This window comes from Micromys minutus (genome assembly GCF_963924665.1).
Source record: "Micromys minutus genome assembly, chromosome: 1".
Classification (NCBI taxonomy): Eukaryota; Metazoa; Chordata; class Mammalia; order Rodentia; family Muridae; genus Micromys; species Micromys minutus.
In genome coordinates this window covers 99,080,310-99,099,589 of record NC_137969.1, presented here as the reverse complement: position 1 = coordinate 99,099,589, position 19,280 = coordinate 99,080,310, and the positions used below count along the sequence as shown (strand labels likewise).

General features: G+C 43.0%; 1 protein-coding gene across 1 annotated transcript; it reads left to right on the top strand.

Moving 5' to 3' along the window:
- Positions 1-8,616: 8,616 nt before the first annotated feature.
- On the top strand, positions 8,617-16,456 carry CAMLG (calcium modulating ligand). Its single transcript, XM_080939790.1, has 4 exons — positions 8,617-8,805; positions 10,101-10,561; positions 13,666-13,731; positions 15,763-16,456. Exons 1-4 carry the CDS (start codon positions 8,640-8,642, stop codon positions 15,952-15,954), a joined length of 885 nt encoding a protein of 294 aa, XP_080795916.1. The 5' UTR covers positions 8,617-8,639; the 3' UTR covers positions 15,955-16,456.
- Positions 16,457-19,280: the final 2,824 nt, after the last annotated feature.

Here is a 19,280-nt window from a genome sequence, read left to right as displayed (position 1 = left end):
GCCCAGGACCTCTGGAAGAACAGATAGAGATCTTAACCACCGAACCACCTCTCCAACCCAAACTTACTGTCTTTGAAACTAGTTGCTATACTGGAAAGATGGCACAGTGGTTAAGAGCACTGGCTGCTCTTCCAGAGACCCCAGGTCAATTCCCACCACCCACACTGCAGCTCACAACTGTAACTCCAGTTCCAGGAAACCCAACACCCTCACACAGACATACATGCAGGCAAAATGCACATAAAATAAAAATAAATGAATCCTTTTTAAAAAGAGCCAGGTGGTAGTGGTACACACCTTTAATCCCAGCATTGGGGGGCAAAGACAGGCAGATCTCTGTGAGTTTGAGGCCAGCCTGGTCTACAGAGAAAACCTGTCTTGAGATACAAAAACAAACACAAATAAACAAAAACTCCAACTAGTTACTGTACGTCAGGCCATGCAAAGAAAAAAAAAACCTACAACAGAGGAAGGAATATGTATTGTCTAGGCCCTGGACATGGCAGAGAGGACGGTGTGGCATTGGATGCCTCTAGAGAACTGGGACTGACCAAGTATTTTAGGTCTGTCCCTATATGGGAATCCATAGGGAGGTGGTTTTTCATTGACAAAAGAAAGTTAGGATTAAGATTTGAACCCTAGAAAAATCAAACTGTATCAAGAAAATGAACCAGGGTGCTGGAGAGATGGTTCTGTGGTTAAGTGCACTAGGTACTCTTCTAGAAGACTTGGTTTCAATTCTTGCCGATAACAAATTTCCAGGGATCTAACACCCATTTCTAGTCTTTGAGGGCACTAAGCGGGCACAGGGTGCACAGATATTCAGACAGGCTAAACACCCATACACTTAATTAATTTCAAATGAAAAGGAAAGGGATTCTGTCCAACAGCAGCAAACTTGAATACAGTTTAAGATCGACTGGTGCCCCCCCCCCCATGGTTCTTAGCAGTCTCTTGATGTTCAGGAGAAACTCGGGACAAGAGGCTGTGGTGCCTGTTCGCATGCTGAAGTGCTGGCCTGCAGAGACTTGCTCAGTACCATCACTCCCTGTGGCTCTTCTCACCACCAACCCAAAACATCTCACAGGTTCCCTCCCCCGTAGCCCTGCCATTATTGCTGCGCTCCCTCTCTCTTGTCTTCCTCTCTTGCCACCCTCTCCCTCTTCGGCTCATGGCCTGGTCCAGTCTGCTGGCCATATTCAATTTACTACTTAATCTCTCTGCTCTGGAATCCACCAGATGCCTCGGGCTGTTCTCTCCCTCATATCTACAATAAAAACCTCCTCCCCAACCACACCTGGTAGATGAAATGGGTATCAGCATTTGGGGGGCTGGGGTTCCTTTGAACCTGACAGGTAAAGGCTCGCACAGCAAAGTAGCTTGTGGTGTAGAACCTAACATCTCTAGGTTGCTGTTGTGTCCTTTGTTGAGTCTTAGAGCGTATCCTGGACAGGGAGGACTCTAAGGAGAAAGATGAAGGGGCTGTGTTCTGACTGTTGGGTTCTCCGTGTTGTGTAGCCATTTCATCTGCCAGTTGGAACTTTCTCCCCTTGAAGATGGAAACGCTCCCAAAACTCACAGGCCCAGGAAGCTCAAGAGAGTTATAAAACTCGAAAGGACCCTTTTCAAGATTATAGAAACAGTAACAGCTCCTGGGGACAGGAGATTCCCTCTTGTAGAGCATATTGAGTCCAATCATGCCATAGTAAATGGAACAGATGTAGTTCTCAGGAATGAGGAGTGGAGACGGTTATGAGACTGTGGAGGATGAGGGACAGGCCCTCCACTTGGCCTTCAGGGTCACGGGAAAGGATCTAGACAATATAGTCATAAGGGCCGTAAAAGCCTTCATGGTCCTTTTTGGAAATGGTTCATTGCTAGACTTGGCCTTGATTTGGAATCACGAGGAAGCACGGTTAGATGACTCCTGCATTGATCAGCTAGGATGAATTTAGATATTAAGGAAAAGGTAGGGGACAGGAGAGATCTCTCATTGGTAAGAGCACCGACTGCTCTTCCAGAGGTCCTGAGTTTAATTCCCAGCAACCACATGGTGGCTCACAACCATCTATAATGGGATTTGATACCCTCTTCTGGTGTGTCTGAAGACAGCTACAATGTACAATATCTATGAAACAAATAAACAATTCCTTTAAAAAAGGATAAAGAGTGATTTTTAAGAGGAAAGGGTATGGATAGAAAAACAGGAATTTGTATATGATTTAGGAATAATTAGTATCAGAAGGAGAGCACGTGGGGCTATTGAACTGCTAGGAGGAGGAAATGAAGATTAGGGAATTAAATGATGTAGAAGCACATAAAAGCTAGTGCTCTGATTTTCTAACTGATCAAAGCATTGATGAAAACAATGCCTGGGAGGATATTAAAGAGAGAACTGTTTTATAGTTTTCTCTACATACATTCAAAACCTTGTAAGGCATCGTTTTAACTTTAGTAGTCGTCTTTTCTATCCTTACATGGAAGCAGTTACTAAAGACTGCTGTCTGCTGTACCAGAAAACTAGAGGAGCTGTGGCCAGGCGCCTGTGAAGAACAGGCTGGGTAAACATACAAAGAAATGTGCTTTTGTTTTGTGCTTGGTTCTGCTCTAAGAAAGTGGGAGTTGGAACTGTTGATCTCGGACTTATACAGTTTATATAGATTTAGGAATTTTTGATGTCTATTAACAATGATCAAAGCCTTCCTTGATGATGTAACTTTAGTAAATAAAAGACTGTGTTCAGGCTCTCTCTGGCTCTTCAAGATATCGTGGAATTAAGAAATAAGCTGAAAAAAAAAAGAAATAAGCTGAAAAATAAAGAATACTGCAAATTATCAGGAAACAGAGAGTGCCTGAACTAGCCGCTTGCATCCAGTACTGACTCCAAGTCATCACTGAATCAGCGCTGTTCCCATTCCCTCCTTCCTCAGGACCCTCCTCATGCAGAGGCTGGACCTCGGCAGGCTGTCCTTGAACTCATAAAGATTCACCTACCTCTGCCTCCCCAAGTTCTGGGATCAAAACCGTGCCCCTCCCTCTCCCACACACACCTGGCTGGCCTGATTTAAAAACAGCCTTATGGAGGTATAATTTATACCATGTATTTTATAACTCAGTGGTTTTTGTTTTTGTTTTTTTTTTTTTTTGAAAGAGGGTTTCTCTTTTGTAGTCCTGGGTAGCCTGGAACCTGCTCTGTAGACCAGGCTAGCCTCAAAATCAGAGATCTGCTTGCCTCTGCCTTCTAAGTGCTGGGACTCAAGGCATGCCCCATTACTGCCTGGTGGCTTAGTAGTTTTTAATAACAACAGAATTGGGAGCTGGAGAGATGGCTCAGTGTTTAAGAACACTTGCTATTCTTACAGAGGATCCAGGTACTAGCACCCACAAGATGGCTCACAACTGACTATAAACCCAGTTCCTGGTGATCTGCTACCTCTTCTGGCCTCCACACACATCAGGCATTCAGCAGCAGGGACAGGAAGATGTCTCTGAGTTTGAAGCCAGTCTGGCACATAGTCCCATCATGAAAGCCAGAGATACTGAGTGAGATTCTTTCTTAACCCCTGACAAAAGACACCTCCAAACTCCAACAAGACAAAATAAAATTCGCTAATTAAATGAGATATAAAACGAGTTTTATGTTGTTGTGTTGTTTGGTTTCTTTGTTTGTTTTGTTGTTGAGAACAAAATAATTTACTGGAATATAGAGTTATCTGGGTATGGTACACACACACTTTTAATCTCAACATGTGGGAGGCAAAGGCAGGTGGATCTCTGTTGAGTTCTAGGCTTGTTTGGTTTACATAGTTCCAGAACAGACATGATTATATAGAGAGAAACAGTCAAGAGGAGTGGGGGTCACTGAATGAGGGGACGACTCAGTGGTAAAGAGCATTTGTGCATTTGTTGATCTTTCAGGGGACTGGAGTTTAGTCCTCAGCACTCACATCATGTTAGCACAAAACCACTTTTAATTTTCTTATTTATGTGTGAATGCTCTGACTCACACATACGCAAGTATTCCTGCAGGCCAGAAGAGGGCACCAGATCCCTTAATATATGGTTGTGAGCCACCATGCAGTTGCTAAGATTTGAATTTAAGCTCTCTGGATGAGCAACCAGTGTTCTTTAACCACGGAGACATCTTTCTAGCCCCTCCCCCATTTATAAATTTATAAGTCCAGTTCCAGAGGATTTGTCGTCCTTTTCTGGCCTCTTCAGAAACTGCATGCATACATAAATGCAGGTAAAACACCCAATACTATTACAAACAAGCAAACAAAATAAACCTGAGTGAACATGTCAGTAGAAGAGAAGGGGGTCTTTTTCTTTTTTTTCTTTTTCTTTTCTTTTCTTTCTTTCTTTCTTTTTTTTTTTTTTTTTTTTTTTTTTTTTTTTTTTTTTTTTTTTTGAGACAGGGTTTCTCTGTTTAGCCCTGGCTGTCCTGGAACTTGCTTTATAGACCAGCCTGACCTGAAACTCATAGGAGGATATTTTCAAGCAACTTTTCCCACACCATAGCCATTTAATATCAACCAAAACAACTCTGGTGTTTGGACTAAGAATGGCCCTCATAGGCTCATATTTGAAGGAATGGTATTTTTGAGAAGGAAAAGGAATGTAGTTTTATGGAATAGGTGTGGTCTTGTTGGGAGTGTGTGTCCCTCAGATATGGGGTTTGAGGTTTCAATCTCTCACTGAATCTCTTTCTCATGGCTTGCATATCAGGGTGTAATGTAAGGTCCCAGCTAGTGTTTAAGCACCTTGTGTTATGGCATACTCTCCAACATGAGGATCACAGACTAATAACCCCCCAAAACTCCAAGCGAGCCCTAAGTAAACACTTTCTTTTCTAAGAGTTTCCCTAGTCATGGTGTCTTTTCACAGCAATGGAAACATAACTAAGACAGTAAAATTGGACATTTAGTTGTTTTTAAAGCTGGTGAAGGCACCCATATACCAGTTACTCTCTGTTCAGAAGGAATGATATAAGAGAAGAGTTAACTGTGCAGGAAGTCAGGATAGAATGGGGCAGACAGCAGCCTTCTTCTTTTCTTTTTTTTCTTTCTTTTCTTCTTCTTCTTCTTTTTTTTTTAGACAGGGTGTCAGATGTCATGGTTTGAATATGCTTTGCCCAGGAAGTGGTACTATTTGGAGGTGTGGCCTTGCTGGAGTAGGTGTGTCACTGTGGGTATGGGTTTTAAGACCTTATCCTAGCTGCCTGAAAGTCAGCATTCTGCTAGCAGCCTTCAGTTGAAGATGTAGAACTCTCAACTCCTCCAGCATCATGCCTGCCTGGACGCTGCCATGCTCCCACCTTGATGATAACAGACTGAATCTCTGAACTGTAAACCAGCCCCAATTAAATATTGTCCTTTATAAGACTTGCCTTGGTCATGGTGTCTGTTCATAGCAGTAAAACCCTGACTAAGACACAGGGTCTCAGTATGTAGCCCTAGCTGAACTGATTTCGTATACCAAAGTAGCATCAAACCCACAGAGATCCACCTGCCTCTTCCTTCTCAGTGCTATTAGGCATGCATCTTCATACCAGGTAAATTGTGGCTAACTGATAATCTGTTGGTGTAAAACAAAATTCTGGAGTAAGGTAGCAAGTTCCATTTTAGTAGATACCTCCTTACTACTGATGGAGCACATCAACTGCATCTTGAGTCTCCATTTCCTACTGTGTGGATGGGTGTGTTTAATTGTTTGGTGTCCCATCAAATGGGACCCTGATCTGCCTCACTGACAAACACTGTCATACATAATGGCTTTCATTAGTTTACTAACTAACTGCCTCTACTCTTAAACTGCATGACAGAACCATGCAATGCCACCACTTTCAAATTAATATGATCACGGTGCTCAGGCTTGATCCCTTCCTTGGGTTTTTTATGGGCTATGGTGAGCTCTGGGGTGTCTCCTCAGCTGCTGCCTCATAAAAGAGGCGCCAGGTCTGCACTGAGAAGCTCAATAGCAGCCAAATGATCCAAGTTGAAGGTCTGCAGTGCTCGTGAACAGACAGCCATATTCATCAAGGCTGCAGACGACACGTTCAGGTAAAACCAACATATGCTATGTGCTTGCAGTTTATGGATGTCTCTTAAAAATATTCCTAACTCTGCTGTAGTTCATGGGTTTTTGTGCCAATTTGGTTACAAGCAAATGATATCATTAGAAATCATAAGGATACATAATCAGAGATATATGACTTCACAGTTTTATAACTTTCAGATTTAAAAAATTTATTCTTATTTATTCCACATGTTTTTGCCTGAATGTATGTCTTTGTGAGGGGGTTGGGTCCCCTGGAACTGGAATTACAGACAGGTAATCACAGAATTGCTATGTGGGTGCTAGAAACTGAACCCCAGTTTTCTGGAAGAACAGCCAGTGCTTTTTTTTTTCTAAAGATTTATTTTATTTATACGAGTACACTGTAGCTGTCTTCAGACACACCAGAAGAGGGCATCAGATCCCATTACAGATGGTTGTGAGTCATCATGTGGTTGCTGGGAATTGAACTCAGGACCTCTGGAAGAGCAGTCAGTGCTCTTAACTGCCGAGACATCTCTCTGGCCCATAACTTTCAGATTTATCAGTTATCAGTTTTTTGCTTGCTTTTGTTGTTGTTGTTGCTATTATTGTTGATTTTTAAAAAATGACTTGGGAGGAGGGAGGGAAGTGGGGGGGATAACATTTGAAATGTAAATACAATGACGATTTAATAAAACTGAAAAAATTACTTATTATTTATATGCATATGGGTATTTTGCCTGCATATCTAGGCACTATATGCATGCATTGCTTGCAGTGGTCAGGAGAGGGCACTGGATCCTGTGGAAATGGGAGTTACAGATAGTTGTTAGCTGACACGTGGGTGATGGGAATACAATCTAGGTACTCTGCAAGAACATCCTGTGCTCAATAGCTGAGCATCTTTCCAGCCCCATTGTTGCTGACTTTTGAGACAGTCTCACCATACATCCCTGGCTGCCCTAGAATCCACTAAGTAGATCACACTGGCAGGAACTTATACAGATATGCCTGCCTCTGTCTCCCTGTTGCTGGGTTTAAAAAGCTTTTAGTTAAGCTCACACTCCCAGACATAGACATGACTTTCTATTTCAATTATTCATTTTCTTTTTCTTTCTTTTTTTAATATGTATTTATCTTATGTATGTAAGTACACTGTCTCTGTCTTCAGACATACCAGAAGAAGGCATCAGATCTCATTACAGATAGTTGTGAGCCACCATGTGGTTGCTGGGAATTGAACTCAGGACCTCTGGAAGAGCAGTCAGTGCTCTTAACCACGGAACCATTGGTTCAGCCCTCTATTATTCATTTTTCCCGTCTTTGGTAGTAGGAGCCAGTAAGGTTCTCTGGTCACACTGATATCTATCTAATAACTTCCTTTTATGTTGGTATGACAAGGCATCCCATCTAATAAAAGGTCTTCTAGATAGCAAGAAAATTTAAGTAAACAATATAGTCTGTTTTGACCTTTGGTGTGTCTGTGTGTTTAACTTCTATTTTTATCCTATCTTGCTGAGACAGAGTCACACTGTAGAATCTGCTACCAAAAAAAAAAAAAAAAGTGCCTGGTATTGCAACCTCCATTTTGCTTCCCGCATGAGTATAAAATAAGCCTGCTACTTATCAGCATTTCACCCACCAGGCAGGGTGTGGGCTCTCTTCACATAGAAGAAAACAGAAGGCACTTGGTGGCGAGAAGCGGTTTATTCAAAGGGCCAGAGGTCTGAGGACAAGGTTCTTGAAAAACTGATTTAACATTTCATGTCTAACCGTCAATTTCGCAGTTAACTTTAACTGCCCAAGCTTGCAATTCCTGAAATACAAAATCAGGCTAGCATGGAATGGTTTGAACTCTTTGCACTCCTTCAGCACGCCACCACCTGAGCTGCAGAGAGAACTCAGAACGAAGGAGCTACTAGCAATATACGTATGCAGAGCTACTTAGAACAAACTACTGGTGCATACTGCGGGCTCCTTTCTAATATATAATAATACAAAATCCTCTAGAAGGAGATTTAAGCAAGCAACAGGGTTGCAAGAAAAGAGCAAGGAAAAGGGGAGTAGGGAATGTTGGCAATTTAGACGACGGGCACGGAAGAGACAAGGAAAACCCGGCAGAAGTGCTGTAAAGTACTACTACCATCACCACTGCCACCAAATCCCAGGGCCACGCTCCCGGAAAGCGTCGCTCCCGCAATTACGTATCCAAGGAGCAAAAACACGTTGACTGGTAAAAAGCTCCTGCCGCTGCAACCTCCATTTTGCTTCCTGGCGGAGAATAAAATGGTCCCATTCTTCACTGGGATTTCACCCATCAGGAGGGCGTCGGTCTCTTCACCTTCGGGAGCAGCAGTGAGGTAACCTGGTGGTGAGAAACTTGAGCACTGCGAGCTAACTTTCGAAGGGCGAACTCTTGAACCTGGCCAGCCCTCACTGAACATGGCGGCAGAGCCTCGTGCAGGCCATCGGCGCATGCTCACCCCTCATTCCCCGCCCCCAGTGGGCGGGACTACAGTGGGAGTGGGACCGAACTCTGCGGCCCTGCCTTAAGTCATCCTCGCCTTTACAGTCACCCTGATCCAGGCTGTAGAGAAAGTATGGAGCCGGTGCCTATGGCCACCGACGGCGGGGACAGGCCCTCGGCGCCCCCGGGCCTGTCGGCTTCTCAGCGTCGAGCGGAGGTGCGGAGGAGGAAGCTGCTCATGAACTCCGAGCAACGCATCAACCGGATCATGGGCTTTCACAGGCCCGGGAGCGGCGCGGGTGAGAGCTCCGGTTTCCTGTCTCCCGCCCACCCCTTTGAATCTTCAAGATCCTTCTGTCCCCTCCAGCTCGCAAACCATATGACCCCAAAATGCACTCCGATCGCATTCTGTCCCCGCCCCCTAGGTGACGACCCTATTATATTGCCGCTAAACCCCAGGACGTTCCTTGTTGCTTCCTATTTTCTTGGATCCTCGCCCTGAGATTGTCTCCACCCTGGCCACAAAGCCTTCGTTCCGTTCCTGATTCTCCGTATGGCTATCTGAGACAGCCCCTATATTGATTACTCGCCTTTCTTGAAGGCGCATTTTATCTCCAGACTTCTCATTCCATTTCGTCCCCAGGGAGATTGTCATATACGCTTCAGATGCTTTTCTTTCCAGTTACTCCCCTGACCTAGCTTTTGCCTTTAGCTTTGTAACTCGTCCATCACATTAGTCATTACTCAACTATTAGCTGGTCCGTCCATTGTGGATCAGAGACCCACATGGCCCTATCTTGGTGGCTGTGCTCAGTGCCTTCAACAATGTTACTTACAGTTCTTCTAGAAGAGATGAATAATACATATGTGTGAGCATTCTTTATAGACCTTACCGAAAGATGTAATGTCCCCACTGAGATTTCCTTTCATTAACAGAGAGATACATCACATTTTAATAACTGCATTTACCCTAAGAAAACTCATCTTTCATGCAGCCTTGTATCCAGTACTCTGTATGAACACAACTGAATGCTTGACTGCTCTAAGTTTCAATTTGGGTGTTTCCTTTAGTAATTGGCTTTCTAGTCACTGTTTGCAAGCTTGGTAGAACTCAAGAATTTCTATGAGGCATTAGAGATGAAATTCTGAACGTCTAGACAATATGAATGAGAGGTATGGGTAACACTTTTAAGTCCCCTGAAACAGTACAGGAAATATTTTTTGTAGTGATTAATCTGAAGATATTCTTAAAGTATTGGTGTTTCTCGAGTCCCTTTCTTATGCTGGTTTTTTGCTCTGCAGATTTTATCATTTTTAGAGTTCTCTCTTTAAAAACTAAAACAGCATCCTAATAGTGCCTGCTCTTGGCTGCCCAGGGGAGAGCAACAGTGATTATAGCGGGCCACACCCTGTGCTCACAGCACTCCCGACTCAGAAAGTAACTGTAAAATAGAAACCTTAAGAGACTTTAATGATTTTGTATTTTTCTGCATCAGCATTTATTTTGATTCCGAGAACAAGTTCTGGCAAGCAGTGGGAGTTTTAGGGTGTTTGTGAGTATGTAACACACAAGGCTTTTTTTTTCCTCCCCCAGAAGAAGAAAATCAAACAAAATCAAAGCCACAGGACAGTGACAAACTGAATTCCCTCAGCGTTCCTTCAGTTTCGAAGAGGGTAGTGCTTGGTGATTCCGTCGATGGAGGAGTAGCTGACCAGCCCGGTGGTGTGGCAGAAGTCAGGGGAAGCCAGCTGGGAGACAAACTGGACTCATTCATGAAACCACCAGAGTGCAGTAGTAAGGATGGAGTTGAGCTCCGGCAGCGCACCAGAGGTGACCTGACAGCAGACTCAGCCCAAAGGGGTTCTCACCACGGCCTAGAACAGTACCTTTCCCGATTTGAAGAAGCAATGAAACTGCGAAAACAGCTCATCAGCGAGAAGCCCAGCCAGGAAGACGGAAGCACGACGGAAGAGTTTGACTCTTTTCGAATATTTCGATTGGTGGGGTGCGCTCTGCTTGCTCTTGGCGTCAGAGCCTTCGTTTGCAAATATTTGGTAAGACAAGAGCTGCAAGTTATTAACTAGGACAATGTGAGCTGAGTTGTCAGGATAGGGATGTCTTGTCAGCATTGCCAGATCGATGGGGCTGTTTGAAAGTGTGTTATACATTCTGTTATTTGTTCCAGTTACAGAAGAAGAGGCTATTTATAGTAAGAACTATCATCTGTCTATATGCCAGGTACCACTTCATATGCCTGTCTCATATTTATTCATTTAAATTCCATCTTCATGAACTATATGTTGTTTGAACTCTCAAAAACTCAGATTAATTCTCTTACCAAGGTCACACAGCCCCTGACAGGTGGGGTGAAACCCGGGCAGTTTCAAACCAGAGCCGAAAGTCCAGATGCCTACATGTAGTATAAGCGAGTAATATTCCAAGTAGATCAAGACATTAAATTGTACTTCTTGTGGTCCTGTGGATAGGCAACTGTCTACAGTTCAGAAAGTGATTCTGCCTTATGTAGTGTAGTGGCATCATAACATCAGTGCATTATGGGACATAAAAGTGCAGAAAGGTACAGTTTATGACCCAGTGTCTTGGTTAGAGCTTTTTTTCAAAAGATTTATTATTAGTTTATTTGTGTGTTCTGCCTACATGTGTGTATGTGTACCATGTGCATGTCTGGTGCCTTCTGAGGCCAGAAGAGGGTGTCAGATCCTCTGGAACCAGAATCACAGGCAGCTGTGAGCCACCATGCAGGTGCTGGGAACTGAACTCCAGCGCTGTCACCCACCAGCCACTGCTCCAGCTGCCCAGTGTCTTGATTTGAAGTAGGTTTGCTCAGTAGTCACTTTTTAAAAATTTATTTATTTTATGTATATGAGCACACTGTCGCTGTCTTCAGACACACCACAAGAGGGCATCAGATCCCATTACATATGGTTGTGGGCCACCATGTGGTTGTTGGGAACTGAACTCAGGACCTTGGGGAAAGCAGTCAGTGCTCTTAACTGCTGAGCCATATCTCCAGCCCTTTTATATGAATTGTTTATTTCAGATACACCAGAATGGGGTATCCCATTACAGATGGTTGTGAGTCACCATGTGGATGCTGAGAATTGGACTCAGGACCTTGGGGAAAGCAGTCAGTGCTCTAACCACTGAGCCATTTCTCAATAGTCATTCTAAGAACGCTTACTATGTATTGGGTATGTACATAAAATTTTCATACATCATTAGGCAAAACAGGTTTTAAAATCTGCTTTTATGCAGTTCGACATGGTGGCTTATACCCTTAACCACTGCTCTTAGACAGCAAAGGCAAGCAGAGCTCTGAATTCAAGGCTAGCCTGGTCTGTAGAAGCCAAGGTTACACAGAGAAATTCTGTCTCAAAAGCAAAACAAAACAGAAAAACCCACAACAAAAAAACCCCTGCTTTTATGCAAGTATTTTCTTATATAGAATCTGTTCAACAGATTTGATTGTCTCCCCTGATGATAAATTCTCACTGTAGTAGAGACCAGGTGACTTTAGTGTATGAGCCGAGAGCTGCATTTATCATGATTCAAAAGCTATGCTTGTGTGTTTGTTAGTTTGTTTGTTTTAGATAGATTTGTTTATTGTATGTATGCAAGTGTTTTGCCCACACATGTGTATGTACACTTCCTGTGTGCTTGGTACCTAGTCAGAAGAGGGTGACAGAGCTCTGTGAAACCTCTTAGAATTAGAGGTGGTTGTGAGCGCCATGTGGGCTCTGGGAACTGAACGTAGGTCCTTTGCAAGAGCAAGAAGTGTTCTTCCCACTGCACCATCTCTCCAGCCCCTATGCCTTTCTATGTAAGGATTTTTTGTTGTTCTGGTTTTCGGGTTTGATTCATATCAGATATTCAGTTGTTTGTTTCCTGCCTCTGCCACACAACAACGTTTGTTCCTTTGCCCCCTGGATAACCTTTTACATCTTAGAAATAATTTTGTAGACTAAGTGCCATATTGATTTTTTTTTCTTTTTTTGATGATAAGATGTCAAACTGCCAAACTGTTGTTTTTTTGTTTTGTTTTGTTTTTAATTTACATTGGTGTGTGAAGGTGTCAGATCCTCTGGAACTGAAATTTCAGATAGTTGTGAACTGCCATGTGCATGCTGGGATTTGAACCTGAGTTCTTTGAAAGAGCAGCTAGTGCTCTTAACCACTGAGCCATCTCTCCAGCCCCTGCCCTACTGTATTTTAAGAATAGCCTATCTGGGGCTGGAGAATTGGCTCAGTGGTTAAGAGCACTGACTGCCCTTCCAGAGGTCCTGAGTTCAATACTCAGCAACCACATGGTGGCTCACAACCATCTGTAATGGGGTTTGATGCCCTCTTCTGGTGTGTCTGAAGACAGCTACAGTGTACTCATATACAATAAATAAATAAATCTTAAAAAAAAGCCTATCTGTTGAAAGCCAAGTTGTATGTGTCAACTCTACCCCCAACTCTGAGAGATCTGTGGTGTCCTGTGGAGTGCTGGGTTTTATACATGCTTTCAGCTATTTGTCAGTCTCCTCTAGCGGAGAGAGATGTTACTGTACCACTTAATGCTCTAAAAGGTTAAGTTTGGGCTGTGCATTGTAAGGTAGCCTGTAAATTCTAGGACTCTGAAGGCTGAAGTAATTGGATCATGAGTTCAAGGCCAGTCTCTACATCCATAGTTCTCAACCTTCCTGATGCTGCAACCCTTTAAAATTATTTTCATTGCTACTTCATAACTGCAATTTTGCTGCTGTTATGAATCGTAATGTAAATATGTATGTTTCCTGAAGGTCTTAGGCGATCCTGTGAAAGGGTCATTTGAACCCCAAAGGGCTGCAGCACACATGTTGGGAACTGCTGCTCCACAGAATAAGACCCTGTCTCATAACAAGAGGACAAAATCTTATGAGAGAACACATTTGGGGAGGGAGTGCACTGAAAAATGACATGACTTGGCATGTTTATGGTTGGAGAATCAGACCCTGTTGCTACCTTTAATCTTCTACAGAAATAAGAATATTTTCAGCTGCTGCATTAAATGTTTTCCTGTCCTGTTTTGCTTTTAGAGCCTTGGCTAAGTTGGTTTATTGTGATAAGAGTAATTCTACTGGAAACACTTAAGTCTTATTTTCTATCTCTACAGTCTATTTTTGCTCCGTTTCTTACACTGCAACTTGCATACATGGGACTATACAAATATTTTCCTAAGGTAAATTGAAGTCTTTTTCTTAATTACAATGTATTTAGGTTGACTTGTGGCTCAGTAATTGTCAGCAATTTAATTTATCTGTGTGTGCATGCTTATTTGTGTGTATGTGTAGGATATGTGAGCGTGGATGTGCTTTTGTGGAAGTCAGAGGACAACTTTCCAGAGATGGTTTCCTCACACCTTGGTTTCTAGGGGTCAAACTTGGGCTGTCAAGCTCACCAGAAGCACTTTTACCTGCTGAGCCACCTTGGTGGTTCATGACTAACTCATTTTAAGAACTTAAGGGCTGGGAAGATGCCTCAGTGTTTTAAGAATACAATACTGCTCCAGAGGACCCAAGTTTGATTTCTTTTTCTTTTTTAAAGATTTATTTTTTACTTATATAGTACTTTGTAGCTGTCTTCAGACACACCAGAAGAGGGCATCAGATCTGATTACAGGTGGTTGTGAGCCACCATGTGGTTGCTGGGAATTGAACTCAGGACCTCTGGAAGGGCAGTCAGTGCTCTTAACCACTGAGCCAATTCTCCAGCCCCAGCTTTCATTTCTATTGGTTAACTATATAGCTTTTTATGTATTTAAAATTGCTGAGTTACCAGAGGTATTTAGTGATACTAAATAAATTTTAGAGACCACCTTTGAATTCGTTTAAACAGAATCTGGGGCTGGAGAGGCGACTCAGTGGTTAAGCATAATGGTTCTGTAACACCAGTTCCAGGGCATCTGATGGCCTCCTCTGGTATCTGCAGGCACCAGGCATGCATGCCGTGAGTGAACATACATGTAGGTAATGGCAATACCCACATACATAACCTAAAGATCATTTTACAAAAATGAGACTCGTGGCTGGGTTGTTGGCCCATGCCTTTAATCCCAGTACTGAGAGGTAGAGAGGCAGGCGGATCTCTGAGTTCAAGACCAGCCTTGTCTACAGAGTGACTTTCAGGATAGCCAGGCCTATACAGAGAAACCCTGTCCCAAAAACTTAAAAGCAAAAGAACCTAGTGTCAGGAGATGTCACTTTAGCGTGACTGAGCTGGAGGGTCACGTGGATCCCAGCATAGCGGTTTGTGTCTGTGATCCAGCCACTGGGAAGGGCGGTCGCAGGACCAGTAAGTCTTAGATGTGCAACAAATTTGAAGCCAATGTGGGCTCTTGAGACTCAGCCTCAAAAAACTATTTTCAAATGAGACCAGAAAGATACAAAAGAAATGTTCTCTCTCCCTCTAGAAGTGTCCCTAGCTGTTCAGTGACATTCCATTACACAAATAACCAGGGTATGCTTTGCAGAGGTCTCAGGGTAGGATGTCCCTGTGGTTTTGTTTACAATGACCCACTCTCCAGCACCCCTAGATTCTTCGGCTTCTGGCCTCGGTTGTCACGAGCCTCAGCTTATGATGGAGTTCTCCTCTGCCTCTGACAGAAAGCTGCTCACCCATGAAGGCTTCGCTTCTCTCTCCCCCGAACTCCTTCCTTACATGTTTCTGTGTATGGTGGTGGACTTGGCATCAGGACATTTCCTGGTGCTTTATTTACATAAGACACAGCACAGTCTCTGTGCCCTTTGGATCCTGTGCCACATGCCACCATTTTATCCATAGCCTCGTATCCAGTTTTATTTTTCTTCTTTTTACCTTGTGTCATTACATATCCCTAAAGGTGTTACCTAGGTCTTGCTTCCAAAATGACACTGTTAATTATTAATTAATTAATTAGGGACTCTCTGCAGGGCCCTGGCTGTCCTAGAACTCAATATGATACCAGACTGACCTTGAACTCACGGAGTTCTAACCGTTTCTACCTCCCAAGTGCTGGGTGGGATTAAAGATGTGCTCCATCATGGCTATCCAAAATGACATCCTGGGCATCCTGTTGTCTCCTGTTGCCTAAGAATCCTCAGATTTACCTATGGTGCTCAGTAAGTGTTGACATGGTATTGTTCTGACCCATGATTGGTCATTTTGAAAACTGAGGAGAGATGGCGTCATGCGTGTAGAGAGCAAACGGCTAACTTTTCTTTTCTTGGTACAGGGTGAGAAGAAGGTAAAGACCACAGTGCTGACAGCTGCGCTGTTGCTGTCTGGGATTCCCGCAGAGGTGATAAACCGGTCCATGGACACCTATAGCAAGATGGGCGAGGTCTTCACGGACCTCTGCGTCTACTTCTTTACTTTCATTTTCTGCCATGAACTGCTTGGTTACTGGGGTCCTGAAGTGCCCTGAAACCTAAGGAACTTGGAAGTTTACAAGTGAAACAACTTTTCTTCTATACTGCAGTGTCTCTAAAGGGGACACATTGGTTTATACGTTCATCACATTCTTTGGCTCTACAGAAAACCAATTTAATCATTTCCCGATTTAAAAGGGTCAGATTTATATCAGTACTGGTCTGAGTAACCAAATAGGGTAACAATGGCATTAGCGATTTTTCTTGTTTAATTAGAAATCCAGTCTTATACCTTTCCCCTAACGTCTGAGATTTGTAATCCCACTTAGAGGCCCAGACTAGTACTTTTAAGGGAATAGACAGGGCTCAGCCTAAAGGACCGAACTTGTATTTGTGTCATTCCTTCCCGAGAAATGAAACCATCCTAAAAATAAAGCGAATGGAATTGAATTGTCTAGTAGTAAGTCTGCACATTTTATTTAAAATTTTCTAACACAAAGCCTGAAAGAGGTAGCCACATGTATCCTTCCCTGAGTCAATGTACAAATATGTAAAGGAAGAAATGGTTACAGTTCATACATGTGGGCAGGATCCCCACATTGAATCTCTTACATTTAAGTGGTGGGGAATTACCCAAGTGACTGTAAAAGGTATTTATACATGTTTCTTTAAAAAAAATTATATTCTATGCATCTTGTATTCATCTTTTTTGTTCAGATTTGGTTATTTTTATGTGTATGAGTGTCCTGCCTGCATTTGCCTGTGCATATCTGGTACTCGAATTTGGTCCAAAGAGGGAACCAAATGAATACCCTGGAGTTTTAAACACTTTTGAGCTGCCCTGTTGGGGTTGGGAACCAAATCAAAGTCCTCTGCAAGAGCAGACAGCAATTGCTCTTAATGGTGTAGAGCTCTCTCAGCTCTATTACAAAAACTGTACTTTCTCTATTCACAGGTGTACTTGGGAATTTTCACAAGTATGTTTTTGTCTTTTGCCCTGACTTGCTGCGCTGCAACCAAACTCAGGCCTTGTGCACACTAGCTTAGTGGTCAGACATTGAGCCATATGTCTTTTAAGATTGTTTTTGTTAGATTTATTCATTTGTGTGTGTGTGTGTGTTTTGCCTGCATGTATGTGTGTGTACCATATGTGTACTTGGTGCCTAGAGAGGTAAGAAGAGGGTATTGGAGCCCCTGGAACTAGAGTTTGGATGGTTGTGGACCACCATGTCTGTAATGGGACTTGAACCCGGGTCTTCTGCAGGAGCAGCAAGTGCTCTGAGCAGTCGTTTCAGCTTCGCAGAGTATCTTTTAAAAGTGAACTTGAACAGAAATGTTAAATCTAGACCAGACCAGAGTAATGCAGGCAAGCCATGCAACGGACAAACTTATTTAACTACATGAGTGACTATATTGTTGGCTTTTTTTAATTGATGTAGTAAAACACCATGACTAGTGAAACTTATAAAAGAGTTTTAATCTTTTTTTTTTCTTCTTTAAGACAGGGAACCTCTGAATAGCCATGGCTGTCCTAGAACTTGCACTGTAGACCAGCCTGGCCTCGAACTCACAGAGATCCACCTGCTTCTGCCTTCCTGGTGCTGGGATCAAAGGAGTGTGCCACCATCATCCTGACCTTAAGTGTAATTCTAAGTAATATTCAAAGTGTGTTAGTTTCAAGAGTGAAAGGAAGATCGTATTTTCACACATACACACGTGTGGTTCCACATGTACAGGTAGCTAGCTATTCCTGCTCCACCATCGCCTCTACTTTTTCTTTTTTAATGAAACCAAAATGGGGGAATGTTAGCATTCTGTCTAAGCTCCACCCCACAGTTACCTGGCAATAGCCAGGTATGCCTGACACTATAAAAGGAGCTGCTTGCCCCCTCCTCACTTGCTTGCTGTCCTGCTGTCTTACTCTCTTTCCCCTTCTCTTCCCATTCCCTTCCCCCCTTTAAAAAAAATTAGTTATTTTATGTATATGAGCACACTGTAGCTGTCTTCAGACACACCAGAAGAAGGCATCAGATCCCATTACAGATGGTTGTGAGCCACCATGTGGTTGTTGGGAATTGAACTCAGGACCTCTGGAAGAGCAGTCAGTGCTCTTAACACCTGAGCCATCTCTCCAGCCCCATATTCACATTTTGACCTGTCTTTAAACGACTTGCTTACTAAACTTACCCCTAGACCAGAATAAAGAATCTACATAAGTCCTCCCAACGGGTTCCAACAGGTACAAGGATAATCAATTGGCCAATCAGAATAAAGATAACTTGGTCTTGGTTTAAGAAAGCGTAGTCACCCTATAAGATCAAATAGATTCCCTGCCTACAAGGGTCCTCCAAAACTTCTAAGAACTTCATGACTGCTGCGAAGGGAGGTATCTGTGTCTTCCTAGGAGGAGAATGCTGTTTTCATGAAAACCAATCTAGCCTAATACAGGAAAGCACTGGGCAACTATTTAAAAAGAAAGAAAGAAAAAGAACAGACAATGCATTCTGGAAGAACACCTGGCTCTGTACCACCCCCTTGGCAGATGAAGTCACTAGTTACTTTGCTCTTTTCTTCCCTGCCCTTTCAGCTATCTCAAAACAAGTTTTATTTTACAGGCCAGAGGGTCATTAAATTCATTTAATGACCAGCCCACATCCTGCCTGCAAGGGACCTCAGTAGTGGAAATTTTGGTTTCTTAAAAAACCCAGTGTGGAGCTGGAGAGGTGGCTTAGCAGTTTAAGAGCACTGGCTGCTCTTCCAGAGGTCCTGAGTTTAGTTCCCAGCAGCTGCATGGTGGCTCACGACCATCTGTAATGGGATCTGATGCCCTTTTCTCAATAATAAATAAATAAAATCTCAATAAAAAATAAATCTCAAAAAATAAAATTAAATAAAAAATGTGAATGTGAAGATAATATGCAGAGAAGGATTGATCCAGATGAAGAGCCAGAGCAGGATGGCGGCCTGTGTTTTTGTCTGGTCCCTGTGTCTTTAGGCCCCATCTCCAGAACCCTTAAGAATTATTATAATCCTTAGTGCTGTCTAGTTCTCTTCTATAGATTCTAAGTTTTCACATCTCATCTTGAAGAGTCTTCCCTTTTCAGTGTGACTCTTGTGATTTTAGTTTTTTCCTCCACTCTTTGAAGCTCCCAGGATCTTGCATACACATATAGAAATAAGTGACTAAGAACAGAGCATATAAGGAGACAGTTGGAGCATTATCTAATGCAGATTAAGGAAAACCAGACATACTCCCTGGGAGAGCCGTAGGCTGCATAGGGTTCCTCGGTAGTTTGCAGCAAAGATCCTTTACAAGGCTGACCTGACTGAGGTCACACTCCGTAGTACCAATAAGCACCGCTGGTTGCACTGGAAAACCAGG

What these genes read in the sequence shown, in the direction of transcription:
- CAMLG (XM_080939790.1), top strand. Translation starts at nt 8,640, where the DNA reads ATGGAGCCGGTGCCTATGGCCACCGACGGCGGGGACAGGCCCTCGGCG. An exon ending in CAGGCCCGGGAGCGGCGCGG is followed by an intron (nt 8,806 to 10,100) that starts GTGAGAGCTCCG and finishes TTCCTCCCCCAG; the next exon opens with AAGAAGAAAATCAAACAAAA. An exon ending in CCTTCGTTTGCAAATATTTG is followed by an intron (nt 10,562 to 13,665) that starts GTAAGACAAGAG and finishes CTATCTCTACAG; the next exon opens with TCTATTTTTGCTCCGTTTCT.